We start from the raw sequence: 19,242 nt of genomic DNA on the forward strand, positions 1-19,242 counted from the left end.
CATGCGCGGCGCTGTTTCAAGAACAGCTCGTACACCGACAGGATCCCATCTCAGATAATCTAGCCCTTTTTGTAGTGGCGCTGTTTCAGGAGCAACAAGTACGCCGACAGAAAACCATCTCAGATAATCTAGCGCTGTTCGTACTGGCTATGAGAGTAGAGGCTTACTTACAATCGACTCTGTAGATTGCCGCGTCGCAATAATTGGTTGGCGACTCTTTAAGTCCCATCTCTTTTCCAAGGGATTTATAGCGCTCATGAAAAACTTGGACTCTCTTAGAGCGTTGATTGTGCTGCGAAAGACGGGCTTATGCATCCATTCCGGTTTCCACGCGATGAAGGCGGCTTTACGGCTGAGTTTTGTGTTGAAGAAAGCCTCGGGTCATTTCTCATAGCCTTCTTTGGCAATAACTCCTTCGGCAATAGCTTTGGTCAAAATATATGTCACGGGACAGAGAGCAGGGATATCTTCTTCCACAAGGGGGAACCATGTCGGCACTACGTTTTGTTGTGCCCTCTATGCCATTGGGGCAGAATAGTTGTAACAAGACGATCTCTTCCACCATTTTCCGAAGAATCCCGAATAATATAAAAATTGATATCCTCCCAACAAAGAAGCTGCAGTTCAAGGGGTTATGCGATCAGATCGCTTTCTTCATCAACGAGTTTGATGGGACGCCTGATTTTCCCTACATTAACTTATGCCACCGTGGATGTCCTCGCGCGGACATCCACCAACAGCGATGGCCACGCTAGAGCATTCCCCAAGCACGACAGCCTTCTCAGGTCGTGTCCTACCAAGAGGATCATGGCTTATCTATCCGCATTCGTAGCTGGCATAGCGTAGGACATCCGTATCAGGTAATATTCATAATGTGATCAACCATTATACTCTTCTACACGGCCACAGTGGCGCTACAAAGATTGCTTTCGTTCCATTGATGTCGCTCGCTCAAAACGCATATTTGGCATCGGCAGTCAACTTTTACTACCACGAAATAGGCCTAGAGGTAGATTCCACAAGCCAGTTTTACTTATGTCTATGAATAGCAAATTTATGAGAAACTACTGTTTTCAATACGCGGAACCGTGACTTTTCATCTGTAATAAGCTTTTGCAGCCTTTGTTTGCGACGTTTTACCCATCGAATATGTTTTTAGAGTGGCCCAAGCTAGAAGTCAATAAGGCTGACGCTGGAGCAGCTTGCAACGAGCACTATAACACAGGGGGGAGCTAACCAATTAGATCTGACTCCGCCGTTAACCCCGACTGACCAACTCACTTCTATGCTGACAATGAAGTATTGATATCTCCTGCGAATTTGTTCATTTCTACGAAAGCATGGTCTCCTGTAGCATATAAGGCTATGCGGCGTCACGCCCAAGAGCCTTACGGTGGGCCTCGCGACGCAGCTTTGCTACTGTCCCGTCCTGGTCACGACTGTCGGCCGCTACATGGACATTTTGCTATGCGGGGGGTTTAAATCCACTCGAACGCCTTTATAGTGATTTATAACACCTCCTATACCACCTAAATTTATTTCTAGTTTCTTCTTTTCTTTTTAGCCTTCAGCTCTTAGTTAAATCCTAACTCGTCTAATTTAGTAGATTTACTACTGTGTCGGTCAGAATCGACCTGTGAGGTTGATGTGCTTGAGGGACTTCAGTCATAAAATGATCCTTAGGGTTACTGATGATGATGGAATTATCGCTGCCTCCTCCTACTAGTTCGTCGGCAGCTCGCCTCTATATATCCGCTCCCTTACACGTGACCCTCTTATGTCCTAGCTTATCCCTCTTCCCTAACAATATTATTATTATTATATAAAGGCTTAAAAATTATAATAGGTTATAATATTATTAGAGATAAAAGTAATATAGCTAGGCTCTTAATTATAAAGAAAATAGTAGAAATTAAGTATAAAAAAGTAAAAAAGTTATTTTTAAATACTATAAAAGGACTTAGCCTTTTTATCTATATTATTAAGTAAGGTATACTAGACTAGTTAAGCCTAACTAATATATTAATTATAATATTTAATTATTATAAAGATATTAAAAGAAATAAATAGAATTAAAAGAAAAATAATAAATTATAAATAATAATAAAAAAATATAATATTTAATATTTTTATTCTTTAATTAAATATAATATAACTTAGTTAAAATAAGTATAATACTTTTATAGGTAAGTATTATTAAGAAAAGTGGAGCTAGAGTCTAAAATAAAGCTAGGAAATTTATTTCAGCTAATTTACGTTTCCGTCGCCCGTAGTAATCTATCCGCGATTCTTCTCTTGCTACCTTTCGAAGCATGGAATCTCGGTTGTTTTCATGACGTGACAATCGAGCGTGCTCAAGACCACTATTGGGCCGTGGAACAGGATGACTTCACCACACCCGGGGCGCAAACGGCTGCATCCACCAAGAATCAAAAAGATCAAAATCACGATCCCGCTACCCTCTCGCCCGGCCGACTATGTGCCCAACTCCGGACCACCTCTTCGACGCCTTGCTCTCCAGCCGCCCGCCGATTCGACCGCGTTCATTGACGACCGAATTCTTCTTCCGCCCTCAGGCCTGGCCGCCGACGGCCGCCCGCTGCCCAAGCGCATGAGGTACATCGTCGGCTGGCGCGACCTGCCTGCGGCGCGACTCCTCGTCTCAGCCATGGACGTCCTCGACTACGTCTCCCCACACGCGCTGGAGGAGTGGGAGTACAGCATGGAGTTGGAGCTCGACGTCGATAGGACGCGCCTTGCCGCCGAGCGTCAGGCTCTCAAGACGCAGCAGACGCTGCTGGGCCGCGCCGACGAGCTGCCGCTACCTAAGGCGGCCCGTCCGCCACCACATCACACCAGCATTGAGGCTGCCGTCGTCGCCGAGACGGAGGGCGGGGATGGCGAGCAGGGGCGGCTTCGCGGCGGTGCCCTGAGCCTCTCCACACCAAAAAAGCGAAAGATGGACGACTTTCTCGACGGCTATACTAGTGATGAGAGCCCGTCAGAGCAGCTCCTCTTTGATATCGCAAAGTCAGCGCAAAAGGAGGCTGACAGCTTGTCGCCTGGCAAGGAGGAGTCCGACGATAAAGTGCCAGAGGTGCGTTCTGCGCCCGTGGTCCCTGTAGCTCCGATGGCCCCGATGGCTTCTGTGTACCCCAAGATGCCCATTTTGACTAGTGATGATGGTAGATCTCGAAGCGTCAAAAGTCAACCTTCCAAGAAACCAAAACTGGCTACCAACACGACGCTACCACTGATGTCTATGCCTTCTACAAAAACGCCCAACCCACAGCGTTCGGAATCGGCTGCAATGCCCTTTCCACTTACCAACTCGATGGTAACACTGAGACCCATGGTATCACCCAGGCCGACTGCGCCAGCGAAAACACACTCGTCGAGACCAACTACAGAATATCTATTGGGTGGGCGAAACAACAGCAGCAGCACGCCGCATCCTCCGGCGAAGAAGGCGCCCAATAACGCGCCACAGCCTCCAGTGAGAAAGCTGTTACATAACACGTCACAGTCTTTAGCGAAGAAACTGTCAAAAAGCACGTCGCAGTCTCTAGCGAAGAAAACGTCAAACAGCTCCCTACAACATTCAGCGAAGAACTTGTCGAGCAAAGCGCCGTTTGAACCGCATCTCGCTGACACGAATCGAAAACCAAAAGGCAAGCCGGTATATCGTTCGCATGTGGCAAGGAAAGTAGAGAAGCATAATCGAAAGACAAACCAAAAACCGCGGACACCATCCTCGGGAAAAGCAAGACCGCCACCAGTCTATGACTCTAGCTCCGAGGCCGATGACGAGACGGACTGGGCCGTCGATCGCATCGAGGACATGGAGCTCTATGACGTCGAGGGTAGAGGCCTCGTCCGGTACTTCAAGGTCCGTTGGGAGGGCGACTGGCCACCGGACCAGAATCCCACATGGGAGCCCGAGGAGAACCTCCCGGACGACCTAGTTCACGAGTTCTGCCGCACCTTTAAGAGCAGGAAGAAGGGGTCGTCGGAGCAGTCGCGCCTGACGAGGAATGATGCAGGCCAGGCAGCTCGGCTGCCGCCGCTCCGGCCTACCAACAGAATCGGCGAGGACCGAGAGAATGATCGCCCGTCGAGCGCGCATAGTGACTTGTTTGTCTACTCGAGCGACGACGGCATGGAAAAGCATAGATGGGACGCGCCAAACTCGCAGGGCGTGCGGCCAAACCTTAATGGGGTGTTTCCGGCCAACATGGCATAGCTGCACCAGGTCTCGAATTTTCGTGAGACACGGCCACAATTGTACAAAAGCGTCTGCAAGAGGCGAAACAGACCTCAATTATATTCTATAACTAGCAAGTTACATTAGCTTGCTCTGAATTCTATAATTAGCAAACTACACTACTATCTTGCTTCATCCGCAACCAGCCACGGCAAGTCTCAAACTTCGCAAAGTGCCCTATTAAAGAAAGGCAACCGCGCCTTCCATTGAGGCTGGAGTGCTGCTTGGCCAAGAAGATCAATTTGCAATTATAAAGTAGCCGTTTGAGCTAGCCATCGAGATTCCCATGCTATGGAAGTAATGCAATAATAAACAGCCATCAAACGAAGCCATGTAGATCTTGTTCTCAAATGCAACGATTTCGCAGAGCCGCGCCAGACCTCTTCAGAACTACCTGGACATTTTCCCAATCACCAGTACTCTCCTGAAGCTCCAAATCTCAGCTTATAAATCAATCAGCAACTCTTCCTGTGATTTCGCCAAGAATATGTCCACTTCTTGCGGACGAGGTGTCTCCGTGATGTCCTTGCAGTCGAGCTCGCAAGTCCCATCGCACTTGGGAATGATGCCATCTGCCAAGCCTTGCCTGGCGGAGAGCTCCCTCCTGTGCTTTGCAATCTTTGCATATTTTTCCCACTCTCTCAAGCTTATCGTCGATTGATTCTGAAAAAAAGTGTCCCAGTTTCCCAGAAGCTGGGGATCATCGCCGCTGGCGAGCAGCTCTGTCACACTTTGCCTCTGCCTCTTGGGGCTGAGGAATCCTATTAGCACTGGAACTTTTTGAAAGAGTGTAAAATGATACATACCATGGGGAGACTTTTGGCAAAAGTGATCGCCCGCGAGGCTCATTGTCCACGCTTGTCGTATAGCTTGACAAAGTCTGGTTGGATTCATCGTCGGTAGCCGTTGCATCGGACGCTGGGATATCACGTTTCTGGAGGTTGAACCTTGGATGAAGGTTTCGCCACGTCATCACATAGTAGTATGTCTCTGGCCAGTACTGGTTGAATGGATAGCAATCGAATCGCTGTTTCAAGTAATCCGGAGGCAGGAACTTGATATAGCCACTATATTCGACGCGATCTGTGCGCGGTTCCACATGAGCTACTCTATCGGCAAAGATAAAGCCAAAGAGGCCCCTCCTGAAGCATGCCCATGCTTGATGCGCAATTTCGACTCCAGCAAACTCCATTTCTAGTGTTTGGGTTGTGCCGTCGTACTCGGCGTCCAAGATGTCAGGCGGGGCTGCGACAGCACAAATGATGAACCATACATGGATATCCGCGACCGGTGATATCGAAATGGTACGCGTAAAGCCCCTCTCCAGAGATGAATCGGTGTAGTAGGAAATGGGAAACGAGGGAGTTGGAATAACCCAAACACCGGCGCCGTATAGCTCGCCGGTCTCTGAGATAAATTGCGGGCAGGTAGACATGACGGCTCTTTGAAACATGGTGGACGAATCAGATACCGCAAACTCGATCAGCATTGTAAAGCTACCATCATTTGCACCTCTCACGGCGGGTGCTGCTTCGCTGATCCGAAGTACCTGACCAAAGGCGGCTGCTGCGCGTGCAACCTGCAACGCGGTACAGGACGGTGGAAGATTGTAAAAGAGAAGACGTCGGCTTTCCATTTTTGTCGATTCGTTGCTATTTCCGCCAAAGATCCTAAAGTCTTTGACGAGCTCAATGTCCATGTGATAGATCAAGGTCAAGGCCTCATTCCCATCGCCGAGAAGGCTGTCTTCTTTAGCTGTCCCTAACATGATGCGTAGGTAGATGTCTATGCGACAGGTTAGGTAAGAGATTTAATAGCAGCCTTTTTTTGGATTAGGTCTCTGAGACCTGGCAAGAGGTGGAATGGATCAGGAAGGAAGGAGGCAGGCGGTTGGAGAACAAGCGACGCTGGCTCAAACGAGAAGATTCGATAAGATGCAGATGCAGTAACCAAGAATAGAACATAAATCAGAGATTTAAATGAGATCGAAGGAGATTAGCGGTATAAAAATGCCCGTGGAGAAGCCGGAGGTGGCGATGCAGGATGAGTGCAATGCTCGAATCGGCGTTGTCGGCGAAGGGGTGAAAAGTGCCGACTAAACAGTCGCGTTTGCTACAGCAGAAATACACCCGGTCATGGAAATTGCAGATAGAAAATCGAGTCAAATTTTGATTGCCAATTAAGATCTCTATTCTAGTTTCTTCTAAAATGACCACATGTCCCGGATACCGTCAATGATGCGGCTCTCATCAATCTCAATATTTACAGTCAGAACCTGGTGCTGACCACCTGGTATACTTCTAGCAATTATCACCCTTCAATATGAATTCTTTTGGCAACGTCATTGATACGGCCGACTTCATTCGTGCAAGAATGCCGTCTTTTTTTTGCATTCCTGTCAAATTCCTTGAGAACTCTCTGACGCTCTCTAGCCCCCTCACGGAGGCTACGCTTCGCAGCACTAATGGACTTGTCAAATGCATCTTTGTCTTCTTGAAGCTTTTGTAGGAAGCTGTTGCGCTCCTTCGAGAATCGATTCTGAAGACGATCCACGCAGCGTGTGCCGTTCTTGAGGTATACAGAGGCAACGGAGGCGACCTCTTTTTCCTTGCTTTCTAGATAGATTCCGATTCGCTAAAACATGTCAGACAGTTCCAAAAGCTGACACAGTATAGGCCATACCTTGTGGATTTCCTGCAATCGATGCCCGATATCTTCGTCACGTCTGGATACATTCCTCGACATGAGAAGCGATAAGTCACCAGCAAGAGCCGGCCGGGTAGCTGGCATGAATTCGATTGATTCTCTCACATTTTCAAAGACACTAGGGGGAGACGTAGGGCGTGGAAGCGGCTGGTAAGACGGTATAGGGCCTTGCATGCTGGATATTCGTTTAGGGCTTGGTGGAGCGCCCGGCGTCGTCACTTCTGTTGAATGGACAGACACCACCATACTGCTCACATCTTGGTCTTCATCATCTTGAACAATGTCCGCAAGAGGAGAGTGTTCGAGGCATGAAACACGCATATTCTCACTGCCAATACTGGATGGTACGTGAAGTGGCTGATCTGAGCCGAGCTGCGGGGAAGTACTAGTATTAGGTCTGGCAGCCTGAGGTGTGTTTTCTTCATCGTTGTTCTTGCTATAGGGTCTAAGTCTGGTTGCAGCTGGAGCTTTTTGTGTCTGACATTTCTGGTGCTTCCTCGGTCTCTGGTCGGTAACTGGAGGAGTTGCGGGAAGCGTGATCGGAACAGTCTGGGTCTCATCGTCAATAGGAAGCGGTGTCTTACGGCGCTGTCTCCTTCTCCCGTTCTCTCGTACTCGAAGAACTTCGCTCTCATCCCGTTTCTCTGGCTCTTGTGTCTTCGGAGAGGGCTTCTTCGCCGGGTTTGTGGCATTATTCTTGACAGGGCTTATTTTCTTGGTCGACTTCTTTGCTGAAGCGCGAGCCGCAGTCTCAGGACGTGCAACTTCCTCTAATTCATCTTCTTCATCGGAGCTACTGTCGCCATCTGCATAGGAGATTTTGGGCTTTGCTCGTGTGTTGTAAGGCCTTTTCTGTTGCTGTTCGGACTTTCTCTTTGACGGCAACACGACAGCTTTTTGGGGGGCTTTAGGGTTTTCGGGGCCAGCGGGCTCCTCAGCCTCTTCAGAGGCAGACAAATTCGATACGTCTGATTGTACAGAGACGAAGTCCCATGGACCAATAAAATGGTCGCTGCTGCAAGGGGTGCTTCGACGAGTTGTCGAGCACGTCTCGGACAAGTCCAACCGGGCAGGCCTCCTGGTAGCATTCATCGGCGCGTCGCGGATCTCCACCAACCCAGACGGAATCGGGGCGGTTTCTGGCAGCTGTCCATCGTCTGGGTGGGCGCTGGAAAACTCGTGCAATGGTGCATCTCCTTCCAGTTGCCATTCACCGTCTAAGGAATGGCCTCGAGCTGGGGAGCTCCGAGGTCCGGTACTTGCATGGGATAAGGGCCCGCGGTGCCGCTGCAGCTCAATGTCTCTTAGCTCGTCGTCTTCGATGCCTTCATCGCTGAGAGTTGAATGGAGGTGCTTCACCATGATAGATGACTGTGTTACTGCTAAGAGAAGCACAAACTGATGCAAAGGAAGCCCATGGAATCCGAGTTCAACAAACTAAGTGCACTGCAAACGGGCCGCATTTTAAACAGTCGGGCTGCCGGACCGTCAGAATGCTTGACAGCTGGCGCTGTCGGCCAATGGTGGGCGCCAACCTAGCTCAACGCCGCGACGTTGCAGCTCCCACGGCGCTCAACCTCATTGACATGCGTTGGCTGATCGCCGGTCGAAACGTGTCAACATGGAAAAGACGGACATAAAATGGATAACCCTGATTTGTAATGGGTTTTTAGTACGCACCGCTATTTCTAGCGGGCTGACGAAGTTGGCGGAACGGCCATAGTTAGTAACGGGCTAACTCCGAGCACGTTGTCCACAGCTTATGAGCTCAACGAAGTAATTGGATGGTCAGTGATCTGTCTTTTCTCATAGTACTCCGTATTCAGGGTGAAACATCAGTGCCCGGTTGAATTTGATACGAAATTACCAAGCAGCCAGGCAACCCATTCAACCCAAGTCACCTTCGGGCAGTCGGACTCCTGTTAAGGCTCTTCTTACTTGCACGGAGCGTCGCGACTCATGTCCGCAGGGCCCGCAAGTCCACTGTCACTAACAAGTTTAGCGTACTTGGCGTACAAGGCTGGCTGAGAGTGACATCAGCCAACCGACGGGCCGCAGACTATTTATCACCGAGTCATCCTTTAGCCATTGACCATCTTCTCTTTGTATTCACGCTATACATCAGTATCCGCGAAATTACCATCAGTCGATAGAGAACCTGACTGCGGCGTACGACTCCCACTAGCGACCCGGACAAGTGCCGACAGTCCGACCCCGCAATGACCAGACAAGAAGAACCCCCAAAAGGCCGAAGGGGCTCCCTCGCACCGCATACACTATACGAAACTGAAGCCGCCGAGCTCACAAATCTCTCGGACATATGCAAGTTCGATTGCGGCCAGACGACGCCACAGCGCTTGTGGAATGCCAAAGATGATTGCACAGCGCATGGCGACGACCCGTCCGCGCCTGATACGGTGCTCTACCTGGCGTACGGATCCAACATGTGCGCCCAGACGTTTCTCGGCATGCGCAAGATCAAACCCCTTTCGCAGATGAATGTTTGTGTGCCTAGTCTGCGCTTGACATTCAGCCTACCTGGCGTCGCGTACATGGAGCCGTGCTTTGCCAACGTTGACTACCGCGATGCCGAGTCTGAAATGCCTGACGGGCACCCGGATAAGAACTGGGACGGCCGTCTGGTCGGCGTCGTCTACGAGGTGACCCAGTCTGACTGGCGCAACATTATGCGGACCGAGGGCGGCGGCGCCAGCTACAAGGAGATTGTTGTGCCCTGCATCCCACTGTCCAGCGCGGCCGGCGCGACGCTGCCCGCCACGTTTATGGCCAGGACTTTGCATGCGCCGCGAACCCCCGACCATAAGCGGCCAGGCAACTGCGGGTGGTGGGATCGGCTCACAACCGGACCGTATCGCCCACGCGACGACTACGCGCAGCCCAGCCCGCGTTACATCAACCTGCTACGGACCGGTGCCCAGGAGCACAATCTGCCGCTTGCATACAAAGAGTACCTGGATTCGATACAGCCGTATACAGCCACGAGTACTGGACAGAAGCTTGGAAAATTCATCTTTATGCTACTATTTCTGCCGTTGTTTATCTTGATGATCCGCGCGGCGGCGCTGTTTGCAGACGAAAACGGTCAAATTCCCAAGGGCTTGTCGACGGCCATGACAATCATATCCAACATAATGTGGATATGCTATGATCTTTTCCTTAGGCCTGTTTTCGGGGATGGAGAGAGAACGAGAGCAATGGACGACGCAAAAAGGGATACGGCACATGCAATCAGTGAAAAGGGGCGTTTATTAGACGGTTCACAAGAATCCGAGCTTCATGCTCCAATGGCGTGAGAATAAGCAGATATGTACACATTAGCATATATCACTATGCATATAATCACATCAGAAAACTTTTGCAGTTTCGCCTATACTGTTGCTTCATTCAGACTGTGCAAGGTATCTGGTCAGTGCCTGGCGCTGGCTCAATGGCTCCATCGGTATGGCGTACCCCCCGGCCCAACCATGCCTGTCTCTTGAATGTATAGCTTTCAATCATGCCTTCAGCACATAGGCGATGATATAGTATCCGCTCTCCCAACAGTCAATGCATGTCGGACTGGTTTCTAGGCTGGTATGGAGTAGTTGTAACCTGGCCAACGCGTTGAAGGAACCAAGACTTGCCATGCAGCTGCATGATCAGCTCCAATACTCGACATTGGTAGCATTTGGGGGCTGAAAGTGAGTTCTGAAGACGCCTCCGTCCTCGGCCGCCCTGTGTGCCTCGATGCTTGTTGGATATTTTACCGCTATCTACTGTAGCTGACGCCTAAAACGCAAGCCACTTACACCCTGTTGCAGCATAAATGCTCATTGGATGCCTTGTTCCATCGTAAGCACCCTATTCTCGATTTGTCTGGTTCAACATCCTTTTTGCCCGCGCAAACAAACGCCGTAAGCAAAAGCGCCGCCCCATGAGACACGCATAAGACAAACAGCACCGGTGAGAGCAACGAGGCTTTGTGCTTACTTAGTTCAGCCCTGGTCTCGCATTCCGCGATGCGCCGAGCGCAGAAGTAGTCGTTCATCCCCGCGCCTCGAGATCCGGCAGTGGAAACAGATGCGCCTGGTAGGCCAACAGAGCGCGCAGCACATCGGATGCGTGCTCGCAAGGTGGTGAGCAAGAAACCGGGACTTATGGTACATTTTATTAGTGCGCGACAAGACTATTGTTCTGGTCTTTAGCTGGATCCGTAGAAGGTGTATTAAAGCAGTGCCATTTATCGTTCTCTCTTTGCAGGATCTCCCTCCTCATCTCTACCTATTAACACAACCAGTGGAGAAGAAAAAATCAACATCTGCAATCGCCTCTTATTCAAACATCATGAAGTTCGGTCTGCCACGAATCATCCCAGTCTTGCTGGCTGGGGTGCAGTGTGTTTTCGCCATCATCAGAACGGAACAGCTTCTCAGTGATGGGACCGTCCACATTACCTTTTCCAACTTTACCAACACTGACGCAATCATAAACGCAGTGGCACGGCGAGAGAGAGCGTCAGCGAACAAATACATCGAGTGCTACGACACGAAAACCTACTGGGATTACTGGTGGTACGGGGCCGGGCCCATTCTCGTGTGCGACAAGGGCCAGAGCTGTTCCGTCCCCAAGGGCGAAGCGCTCAGGATCAACTACTCAATTGGCGGTGGCGGCGGCATGGACCTTTTCAAGCTGCTCCAGCTTTCTTCCCAGTTTAACGGCGGCTACGACTGGTTGGGCTGGGTGACGACGTATGTCCAACACGACATCAACTGGCGCGGGCCGGCGGATAACAGGGTGTGGCTGAAGCAGTGGTTCGCCGTGACGGAAGCATATTGTCGGGCTTGTTACGGGTCGAGCCCTGGGGCGCCCGGCTACTCCTGCGACTCGTGGGGTAGCAACAAAGGTTGGATGCCATGCAAAGAAGGGAGCTGTTACGAGTATAGTGTCAGTAGTGCATATGGCAGATGCGATTCGGGAAATCATTGCCAGCTCGGCCCTTAGATAGTATTCTGAATACAAAATGGTTTAGGCGGCACGGGTACTCGAGATCTTTTTGATCCTTTTTTTTTTTTTTTTGCACTTTTTTTGCTTCAGCTAATTCATGCTGGGGCACATCCATGATAGCAGGCTTTCCAGAGCCGGGCCATCGCTCTTAGCCTCAGCAGTTCTAGTGAGTCAACCTCCGAATACAACACCAGTCGCTAGATTTTTTTTTATTTCAAGAGTCTGTAATGCTCAAGGAAAACGATTAAAGTTTGGCCACGTTTGCATGAGCGATTCGGGATCAACCACTTGAACGGCTGTGAAATCGATGAATTGCTTCAGTAGAAGTTGAACCACAGCTGTACTGGGTAGTTATATCAGCATCTGATAAGATGATGGCGCTCTTGTGGGAGGTGGATAAGGTCCTGCCCTTTTGGGTAGACGCAGAGGGTCGACGATCAGCGGCCCAAGGACGGACTCAATTGCCGGGCCTATTTGCCGATCTCCAACTCCGATCGGCCGTATGCCACAGTTAGAAGCGTGGCACGTGTGCAGATGGGAATATTCTTCATGCAGTCGTATACTTGCCAGCCACCGACGTCGTGTACATGGCAATGCAATGCCGATATGAATGTCAAAAGCGACGCGGCTTGATCTCTGCATAGATGGTTAGAACCTATTACCATAGCGAAATCCACAATGACGGCAAAGTCCGTGACTGGGTCCCCCGGCATGTGGGGGAATAAAACCAAAACCGAGTCGTCTTGAGAAGGCAGCTTATACTTCCAAAGTACCATTTTAAAACCACACACAAGCTAGTCTATGTGAAGAAGAAAAAACTCTTGTAGACTATGAATTGATGAATTCTTGATTCTTGATTCTTAGCGATATTTACTAGCTTCTTCTTGTGCGTAATTGTGATCAAGAAACACAGCACCAATAGTGCGCAAGCGGCAGTTTCCTCCCCCTGCCGCCCCCATGCCCAGCCGGCCCCGCTACAAGAAACCTTTCCCTTTCAACCTCGATTCGACGCGTGGCTCGTCTTAGCAGATTGAGTTTACTTGTTCTGCCATGAAGCAGGGAGCCGAAAATATGTTGTCGCCACTGGTAGCATACGTCAGCGGCTCCGCCGACACCGATGCACTGAGGAGCTGATCGAGGCTCGACTCTTGGCCTTTAGCTCGATGCAGCTGGGCAAGCTCGGACGCATCCTCAACACTGGCGCCTCATGAGATGGGCCCCGACAGAATCGCGGCGTTTGCTGCGGGGTCCCCGAGCTGGATCGACAGCATCATGTCCATGTCAATGGAAACGGGCCGCGTTTCTTCCTAATTGCTTTTACTAGAGACGTCTATAATAAGATCGGCTTCTCTCCTCTTTGATGCCATCACCTTGGTCCGGCCACTGACCATCACCAACGATTCTCAACATGCAGTTCAAGACTTTCTCTGCCTACTTGACGGTAATGGCGACTGCCACCCAAGCAGCCACGCTGCAAGACATATGCAATGTCAGCTATGTTCAAGCTGCTCTCCCGGCCACTGACGCATTCCCCGGCATCACCATCAATGCATCGTCAGTCTCTACCGCCGTCGCTGCCAACTCTTCCATAATACAGTCTGACTGGCACAACGCTGCCACGATTCGCTACTGCAACGTCACGTTTGCGTACTCCCACAATGGCATCGCCGACGATCTAGTCCATGTCAGTTACTGGGTTCCCGCCCCGAGCGAGTTCCGGAATCGCTACCTCTCCACGGGTGGTGGTGGACTCGCCATCAACTCCGGCAGCAGCAGCCTTCCCATTGGCATCATCAATGGCGCCGTCTCTGGCATCACCGACGGAGGGTTCGGGTCCTTCAACACCCAATGGGACAGCGTCTTTCTGCTGGCCAACGGCACGATCAACTGGCAGTCGGTTTACATGTTTGGCTACCAGGCACACCACGAGTTAGCTTTGATCGGCAAGCAGCTGGCAGCAAATCTGTACAACGTCCCCAAGAACGAAACGGTTTACTCGTACTATCTAGGCTGCTCCGAGGGTGGACGCGAGGGGTGGAGTCAGTTGCAGCGCTTTGCCGACCAGTTCGACGGTGCAGTCATTGGAGCGCCGGCGTTTCGGTATGGTCAACAGCAGGCGAACCACCTTACAAGCAACGTCGTCGAGCAGACACTCGGCTATTATCCTCCAACCTGCGAGCTGGCTGCCATCGCGAACCTGACTATTGCCGCGTGCGACAGCCTCGATGGTCAGACTGACGGCGTCATTGCGCGATCCGACCTTTGCAAGCTAAACTTTAATGTCTCGAGTACGGTTGGCAAGCCGTACTCTTGTGCAGCGACTAAGCCACGGGCCATGGGCGGCATCACAATCGGTGCCGCGAGCCCTGCGCAAAACGGCACCATCACAGCCAAGGGCGCCGCTGTGGCCGCGACCATCCTCGACGGTCTGCACGACTCGGATGGCAAGTTTGTCTATCTCAGCTACCAACCGGGCGCTTCCTTTTCCGATGCCGCCACGACGTACAACAACGCCACGGGCGCCTGGTCCCTCGCCATCAGCGGTCTCGGCGGAGAGTGGGTTGCGCGCTATCTGGAGCTGCAGAATACCAGCAACTTGGCCAGCCTGGCCAATTACACATACGACACGCTGCGCGACCTCATGATTGAGGGACAGACACGCTACGGAGACTCCCTGCAGACGACGCAGCCGGACCTGCGCAGCCTGCGCTCCGCCGGGGCCAAGGTCATCCACATCCACGGAGAGCAGGACGACTCGATACCCACGGGCTCGTCGGTGCACTACTACGAGTCGGTCCGCTCCGTCATGTACGGCAACATGACGTACAACGCCAGTGTCGCCGCCATGGACGACTTTTACCGTCTGTTCCTGGTTCCCGGCGGCGCCCACTGCGGTACGAACTCCCTCCAGCCCAACGGCCAGTGGCCCCGAACCACACTCGAGACTGTGATTGGATGGGTCGAGTTCGATACTGCACCGGATACCCTTGACACCACGGGAACCATCAACTCCATCTGCCGCTGGCCTCTGCGCCCGCTGTGGTCCGGTAACACGACCACGCCGGAATGTGTCTACGACCAGGCTTCCATCGACACCTGGATATACGATTTTGACGCTTACAGCACGCCGTTGTATTAGATTTGGATCAAGCCATGGATAGGACTTTCGTTTCTCTCCTCACGGGAAGTTATGGAGATCAGATGGGCTAGGTGCGGTGGAGTATTGCTTCTGGCCACGCTTGGTGTGTGTCTCCCCATTCATCGGTAAAAATGTGCGAGATATCAGAGACCTTTACATACTGTATTATTTTCCATCCTCCGGTTAGGCCTATGGGTCTACTAATTCAAGTTTGATATCAAACAGTATATTGTTTTTTGATAATAGGAGTAGGAGGTGCAGATTGAATGCTTGAAAATCAATGTTAGGTTCACAATATACTATGCTGATCCTACGCAAATATGCGGGTTGTATACTGCAGAAATTATTTTATAAAATGTTCAACTGGTCTCCATGGGTCCTTTTTACCGCGATAAAGCCTATACTATTGTATTGATGTAATTCCCTGCGGGCCATGTTTCAGAACACTCTTCCCCAGGCGAGAGTGTCCTATTTACCTGACTCAACAAACGATGCAGAGTACGGCTCTGAGATCTGGGAAATTGGCCTACAATTTGTTTTGCAAAGCTTGGTACCTCGATCAATACGTAGTCCCGTGTTTATTTAGAGCCACTCAAGCACAGGTGACGCTCGACGCTATTCTGCCGCGCGGAATGTTTATTGCAGAATAATATATAGTAACGATGTAACAGAAGCGCTTCATCAACTCGTATGCCATCCGGGGTCCACCATATTGGCTCCGCGAAGCGCGGCTAAAAACCCAAGTCAGTATACGAGATTATCAGCCTCCACCGGTGCATGATTATATCGCCCATTATATTATCCCACATGCTCGGCCAAACTTACATAGACGAGATGACTCAAGTAAATGAACATGGGATCATTTGACGTAATCAACTTCATGTCTGATATAGTTTCCGTGGTCGCATGGCTCCGCATGCTCGGTATAAAGTCAAATGGTTATCCTGTGCTCTCGAGGCTAACCACAAAGACAAGCAGTTCCTCCAGCCATATCTGTGGTTCTTTTCAAAGGCTAAACCAAACGCGCCAAAAAATCTTTTTGATTAATTTCACCACTTCTTTCAACGGCTATGAAGTCCTCGGTTGTGATGGCTGCTTGCCTCGGGCTTGCCTGTGCCGCGCCTACTGAGACACAGGACAACGCATCGAAGGAGCCCATCAAATTGGCGCCATCGGACAACATCATCTTCCCTGACTCAACTATGCCAGTTCCAGGCAAGGAGCCATCACCAGAGCCCGTTGCGCCTGGCGGTAAGCTGCCCTGGATAGAGCCTAGCCCGGAGTCTGCAGATTGTCGTGGCTCAAAGACGGAGCAAATCTGCGGGAGTAAGCTGTTTTGCTGGCTCTACAAACAGAAGCGTCATCGGCCTGACGACAAGTACTCGAGCTACGAGGGCTGCCTCGCAGCTCGAGAGCCAGCGCCGCTACCCAAGGTTGTCTATTGCGGCGAGCACAGGGCCCCCGAGGCGTTGCGCCAGCTAGGCGGAATCCCTACCGAGTTCAAAGGACCTACGAGGAACATGTCGTATAGCTTGGAAACGCACCACTGGGGAATTGGACAAGTTCACTCGGCGTATACCTCGACTACGACGTCGTTTGGTGTTGCATTCGGGTACTCTCTCAAAGATAATGCCGGTAATGGCTGGGTCTATAAGATTCATCCTACGCCGAACATGATAGACATGGACTCATCCGGATTTTTCATCATGTACGGAATCGAGGACGAGTTTTCCGCTTTGGGAGGGGTACGCTGGGACCAGATTGAAGCGTGGATGGAAATTCCTCGCAACTCGACCGGACCTAAAGTGACGGTGGGTGAAATATACGACTACAGAAAGGAAGAGGCCTTTATGACAGAGTTTCCCAGGGCAAAGTGGATCAAGAACAAAGACTACAACCCAAAATACGACGGATTCGCAGTCAGCGGCGGGCAACCGCAGCTAGCTGGTGATTATCTCAGTCTTGAAAAATACAAGGAAAAGACGCTAGAGCAATGGGCTGTCGAATTCATGGACAAGAATGGCGAAGCCGTGGGCTGGACTGGTGCCTTTCCCTTGGATTTACAAGCCCCTGTAAAGACCGGTTAGAGCGGCCCCGATCGAAAGAATCTGATGGAGATTTTCTGGCGGGATTTTCAGCAGTGATCTCGCAATAGTGGGTCGGAATAAATAGTCCCAGAAAAACACTGGGTTTTATTCGCATCATGCATCTCATCTTATCAGTGCCTCTTTCGTCCGTTCTTTGAGCTGTAGAGAATACAAAACATCAATTACCTAAATTTCATAAAATTGACCATCTTTTTTTTTATCGCCAATTTCTTTCACTTTCTTCTTGCTAATCGAGTTGGCACAAACAGTTCTTCTTAGCCTTCCTCGACACATCTTCACAAGCCAAACAGCAACTGCAGATTAAATAGCCTGCTTCGCCTTATCAGCCTGTCAGCTAGTTAACTCTGTGGGGTATTCCAGATAAATAATCCCCGCAACTCGTTCAGGCACGAGGACACACACCATCGGCCTTTTCTCTTCCTCTTCCTCTTCAGCTTTTGCCCCTTGAACACTATAAAAATTCCAATTCTTCATCGTCGTCCTCCGCCATTTGGCCAATTGCCTCATTCCCTCGCCCCTTTGCCGTCTTTCATCTGTATGCTACAGTTTGCGACCCTTTGCCCGCTGCCTAGACTCCATCGCCGCCTCGCTGTCCGCCTCAACACTTTTCGATACCCCTCTTCCTCACCGATACGCAATATGTCGGGCGCGGCGCTTCTTGGAGGCCACGGCAAGAAGCACAAGGTGACTGTTGTTGGATCAGGCAATTGGTTTGTTTCCCCGCGTCCCATGTCCTTTTTTCGTCTTCTTTTTTTTTTTCTTGGCTCTCGCTAACTTCTCAGGGGCTCGACCATTTCCAAAATCGTCGCCGAAAATGCCAAACTCTGCAAGGACCTCTTTGAGCCCGAAGTTCAGATGTGGGTGTTTGAGGAGGACGTTGTGATCCCATCCGACTCCAAGCACGCTGCCGCTGCCGGGTCAGAACCCCAGAAGCTCACCGCCCTCATCAATCAATACCACGAAAACGTCAAGTACCTCCCGGGCATCACCCTCCCCGACAACCTCATCGCCAACCCCTCCCTCCTCGACGCCGTCAAGAATTCGACCATTCTCATCTTCAATCTCCCCCATCAGTTCATCCACAATGTCTGTGACCAGCTCAAGGGCCAAATTCTGCCCTTTGCTCGTGGCATCAGCTGCATCAAGGGCGTCAACGTCTCTGCCGACGGCGTCAGCCTCTTCAGCGAGTGGATCGGCGAGGACCTTGATATTTATGTAGGCGCACTGAGTGGCGCCAACATTGCCAACGAGATTGCCGCCGAGAAGTGGTCCGAGACAACCATTGCCTACGATCCCCCGACCATGGATAACTCGCGTGCCCCGACTCCCCGCTCGGCCAGCCCTGCCATCGGCACCGTCGACCTCTCGCAGGTGCCTCACAAGGACGCCCGCGGCCGCACATCCAAGTCCAAACTTACTCCCATCCCCGCCGAGTACCCGCCCCTTGATCACGAATCGTTGCGCAAGCTCTTCCACCGCCCCTACTTTCACGTCCAAATGGTCTCTGACGTGGCTGGTGTGTCTCTTGGCGGTGCGCTCAAGAATGTCGTCGCTCTTGCTGCCGGTTTCGTCGAGGGTCGCGGCTGGGGCGACAACGCCAAGGCTGCCGTCATGCGCATTGGCCTCATGGAGATGGTGCGCTTCGGCAAGGAGTTTTTTGGCGAGACGGTCCAGACGGGCACGTTTACCGAGACTTCTGCAGGCGTCGCTGATCTCATCACCTCGTCCTCTGGCGGCCGCAACTTTCGCTGCGCCAAAAAGGCCATTGAAAAGGGTCTGTCCGTCAGCGAAGTTGAGAAGCAGGAGCTCAATGGTCAAAAGCTCCAGGGTACATTGACTGCTTTTGAGGTGCACAGCTTCCTGTCTACCCGTGACAAACTGCGCGACTACCCGCTCTTTACCGCCGTCAATGACATTCTGGTCGGCAAGGCGCAGGTTGACGACATTCCGTCTCTCGTTTCCAAGATTGATCACGACGAGCCACGTTTATAGATGCTACTTTATGTGATGCAACGTTTTGA

The 19,242-nt window shown here is 51.1% G+C and overlaps 7 protein-coding genes across 7 annotated transcripts; 6 read left to right on the forward strand and 1 right to left on the reverse strand.

Annotated features, from left to right (window-relative positions):
* Nucleotides 1-2,383: 2,383 nt before the first annotated feature.
* On the forward strand, nt 2,384-4,243 carry BBA_03063 (chromo domain-containing protein; the record flags this gene model as incomplete). The annotated part of the gene is made up of 3 exons (XM_008598160.1): nt 2,384-3,097; nt 3,190-3,422; nt 3,793-4,243. 3 exons carry the CDS (start codon nt 2,384-2,386, stop codon nt 4,241-4,243), a joined length of 1,398 nt encoding a protein of 465 aa, XP_008596382.1.
* Nucleotides 4,244-4,708: 465 nt separating this feature from the next.
* Nucleotides 4,709-8,332, reverse strand: BBA_03064 (uncharacterized protein; the record flags this gene model as incomplete). Its single annotated transcript, XM_008598161.1, has 4 exons — nt 4,709-5,015; nt 5,071-6,049; nt 6,706-6,898; nt 6,947-8,332. The coding sequence occupies 4 exons, from the start codon at nt 8,330-8,332 to the stop codon at nt 4,709-4,711; spliced, it is 2,865 nt and encodes a 954-aa protein (XP_008596383.1).
* An 857-nt stretch (nt 8,333-9,189) lies between these two features.
* BBA_03065 (GliK protein) lies at nt 9,190-10,284 on the forward strand (the record flags this gene model as incomplete). Its single annotated transcript, XM_008598162.1, has 1 exon — nt 9,190-10,284. One exon carries the CDS (start codon nt 9,190-9,192, stop codon nt 10,282-10,284), a length of 1,095 nt encoding a protein of 364 aa, XP_008596384.1.
* Nucleotides 10,285-11,314: 1,030 nt separating this feature from the next.
* BBA_03066 (uncharacterized protein) lies at nt 11,315-11,971 on the forward strand (the record flags this gene model as incomplete). The annotated part of the gene is made up of 1 exon (XM_008598163.1): nt 11,315-11,971. The coding sequence occupies one exon, from the start codon at nt 11,315-11,317 to the stop codon at nt 11,969-11,971; it is 657 nt and encodes a 218-aa protein (XP_008596385.1).
* A 1,411-nt stretch (nt 11,972-13,382) lies between these two features.
* BBA_03067 (tannase subunit) lies at nt 13,383-15,113 on the forward strand (the record flags this gene model as incomplete). The annotated part of the gene is made up of 1 exon (XM_008598164.1): nt 13,383-15,113. One exon carries the CDS (start codon nt 13,383-13,385, stop codon nt 15,111-15,113), a length of 1,731 nt encoding a protein of 576 aa, XP_008596386.1.
* A 1,070-nt stretch (nt 15,114-16,183) lies between these two features.
* BBA_03068 (cholera enterotoxin subunit A2) lies at nt 16,184-17,200 on the forward strand (the record flags this gene model as incomplete). Its single annotated transcript, XM_008598165.1, has 1 exon — nt 16,184-17,200. One exon carries the CDS (start codon nt 16,184-16,186, stop codon nt 17,198-17,200), a length of 1,017 nt encoding a protein of 338 aa, XP_008596387.1.
* A 660-nt stretch (nt 17,201-17,860) lies between these two features.
* Nucleotides 17,861-19,213, forward strand: BBA_03069 (Glycerol-3-phosphate dehydrogenase; the record flags this gene model as incomplete). Its single annotated transcript, XM_008598166.1, has 2 exons — nt 17,861-17,931; nt 18,004-19,213. 2 exons carry the CDS (start codon nt 17,861-17,863, stop codon nt 19,211-19,213), a joined length of 1,281 nt encoding a protein of 426 aa, XP_008596388.1.
* Between the last annotated feature and the right edge of the window lie 29 nt (nt 19,214-19,242).

Source organism: Beauveria bassiana (assembly GCF_000280675.1).
Source record: "Beauveria bassiana ARSEF 2860 unplaced genomic scaffold BBA_S00006, whole genome shotgun sequence".
Classification (NCBI taxonomy): domain Eukaryota; kingdom Fungi; phylum Ascomycota; class Sordariomycetes; order Hypocreales; family Cordycipitaceae; genus Beauveria; species Beauveria bassiana.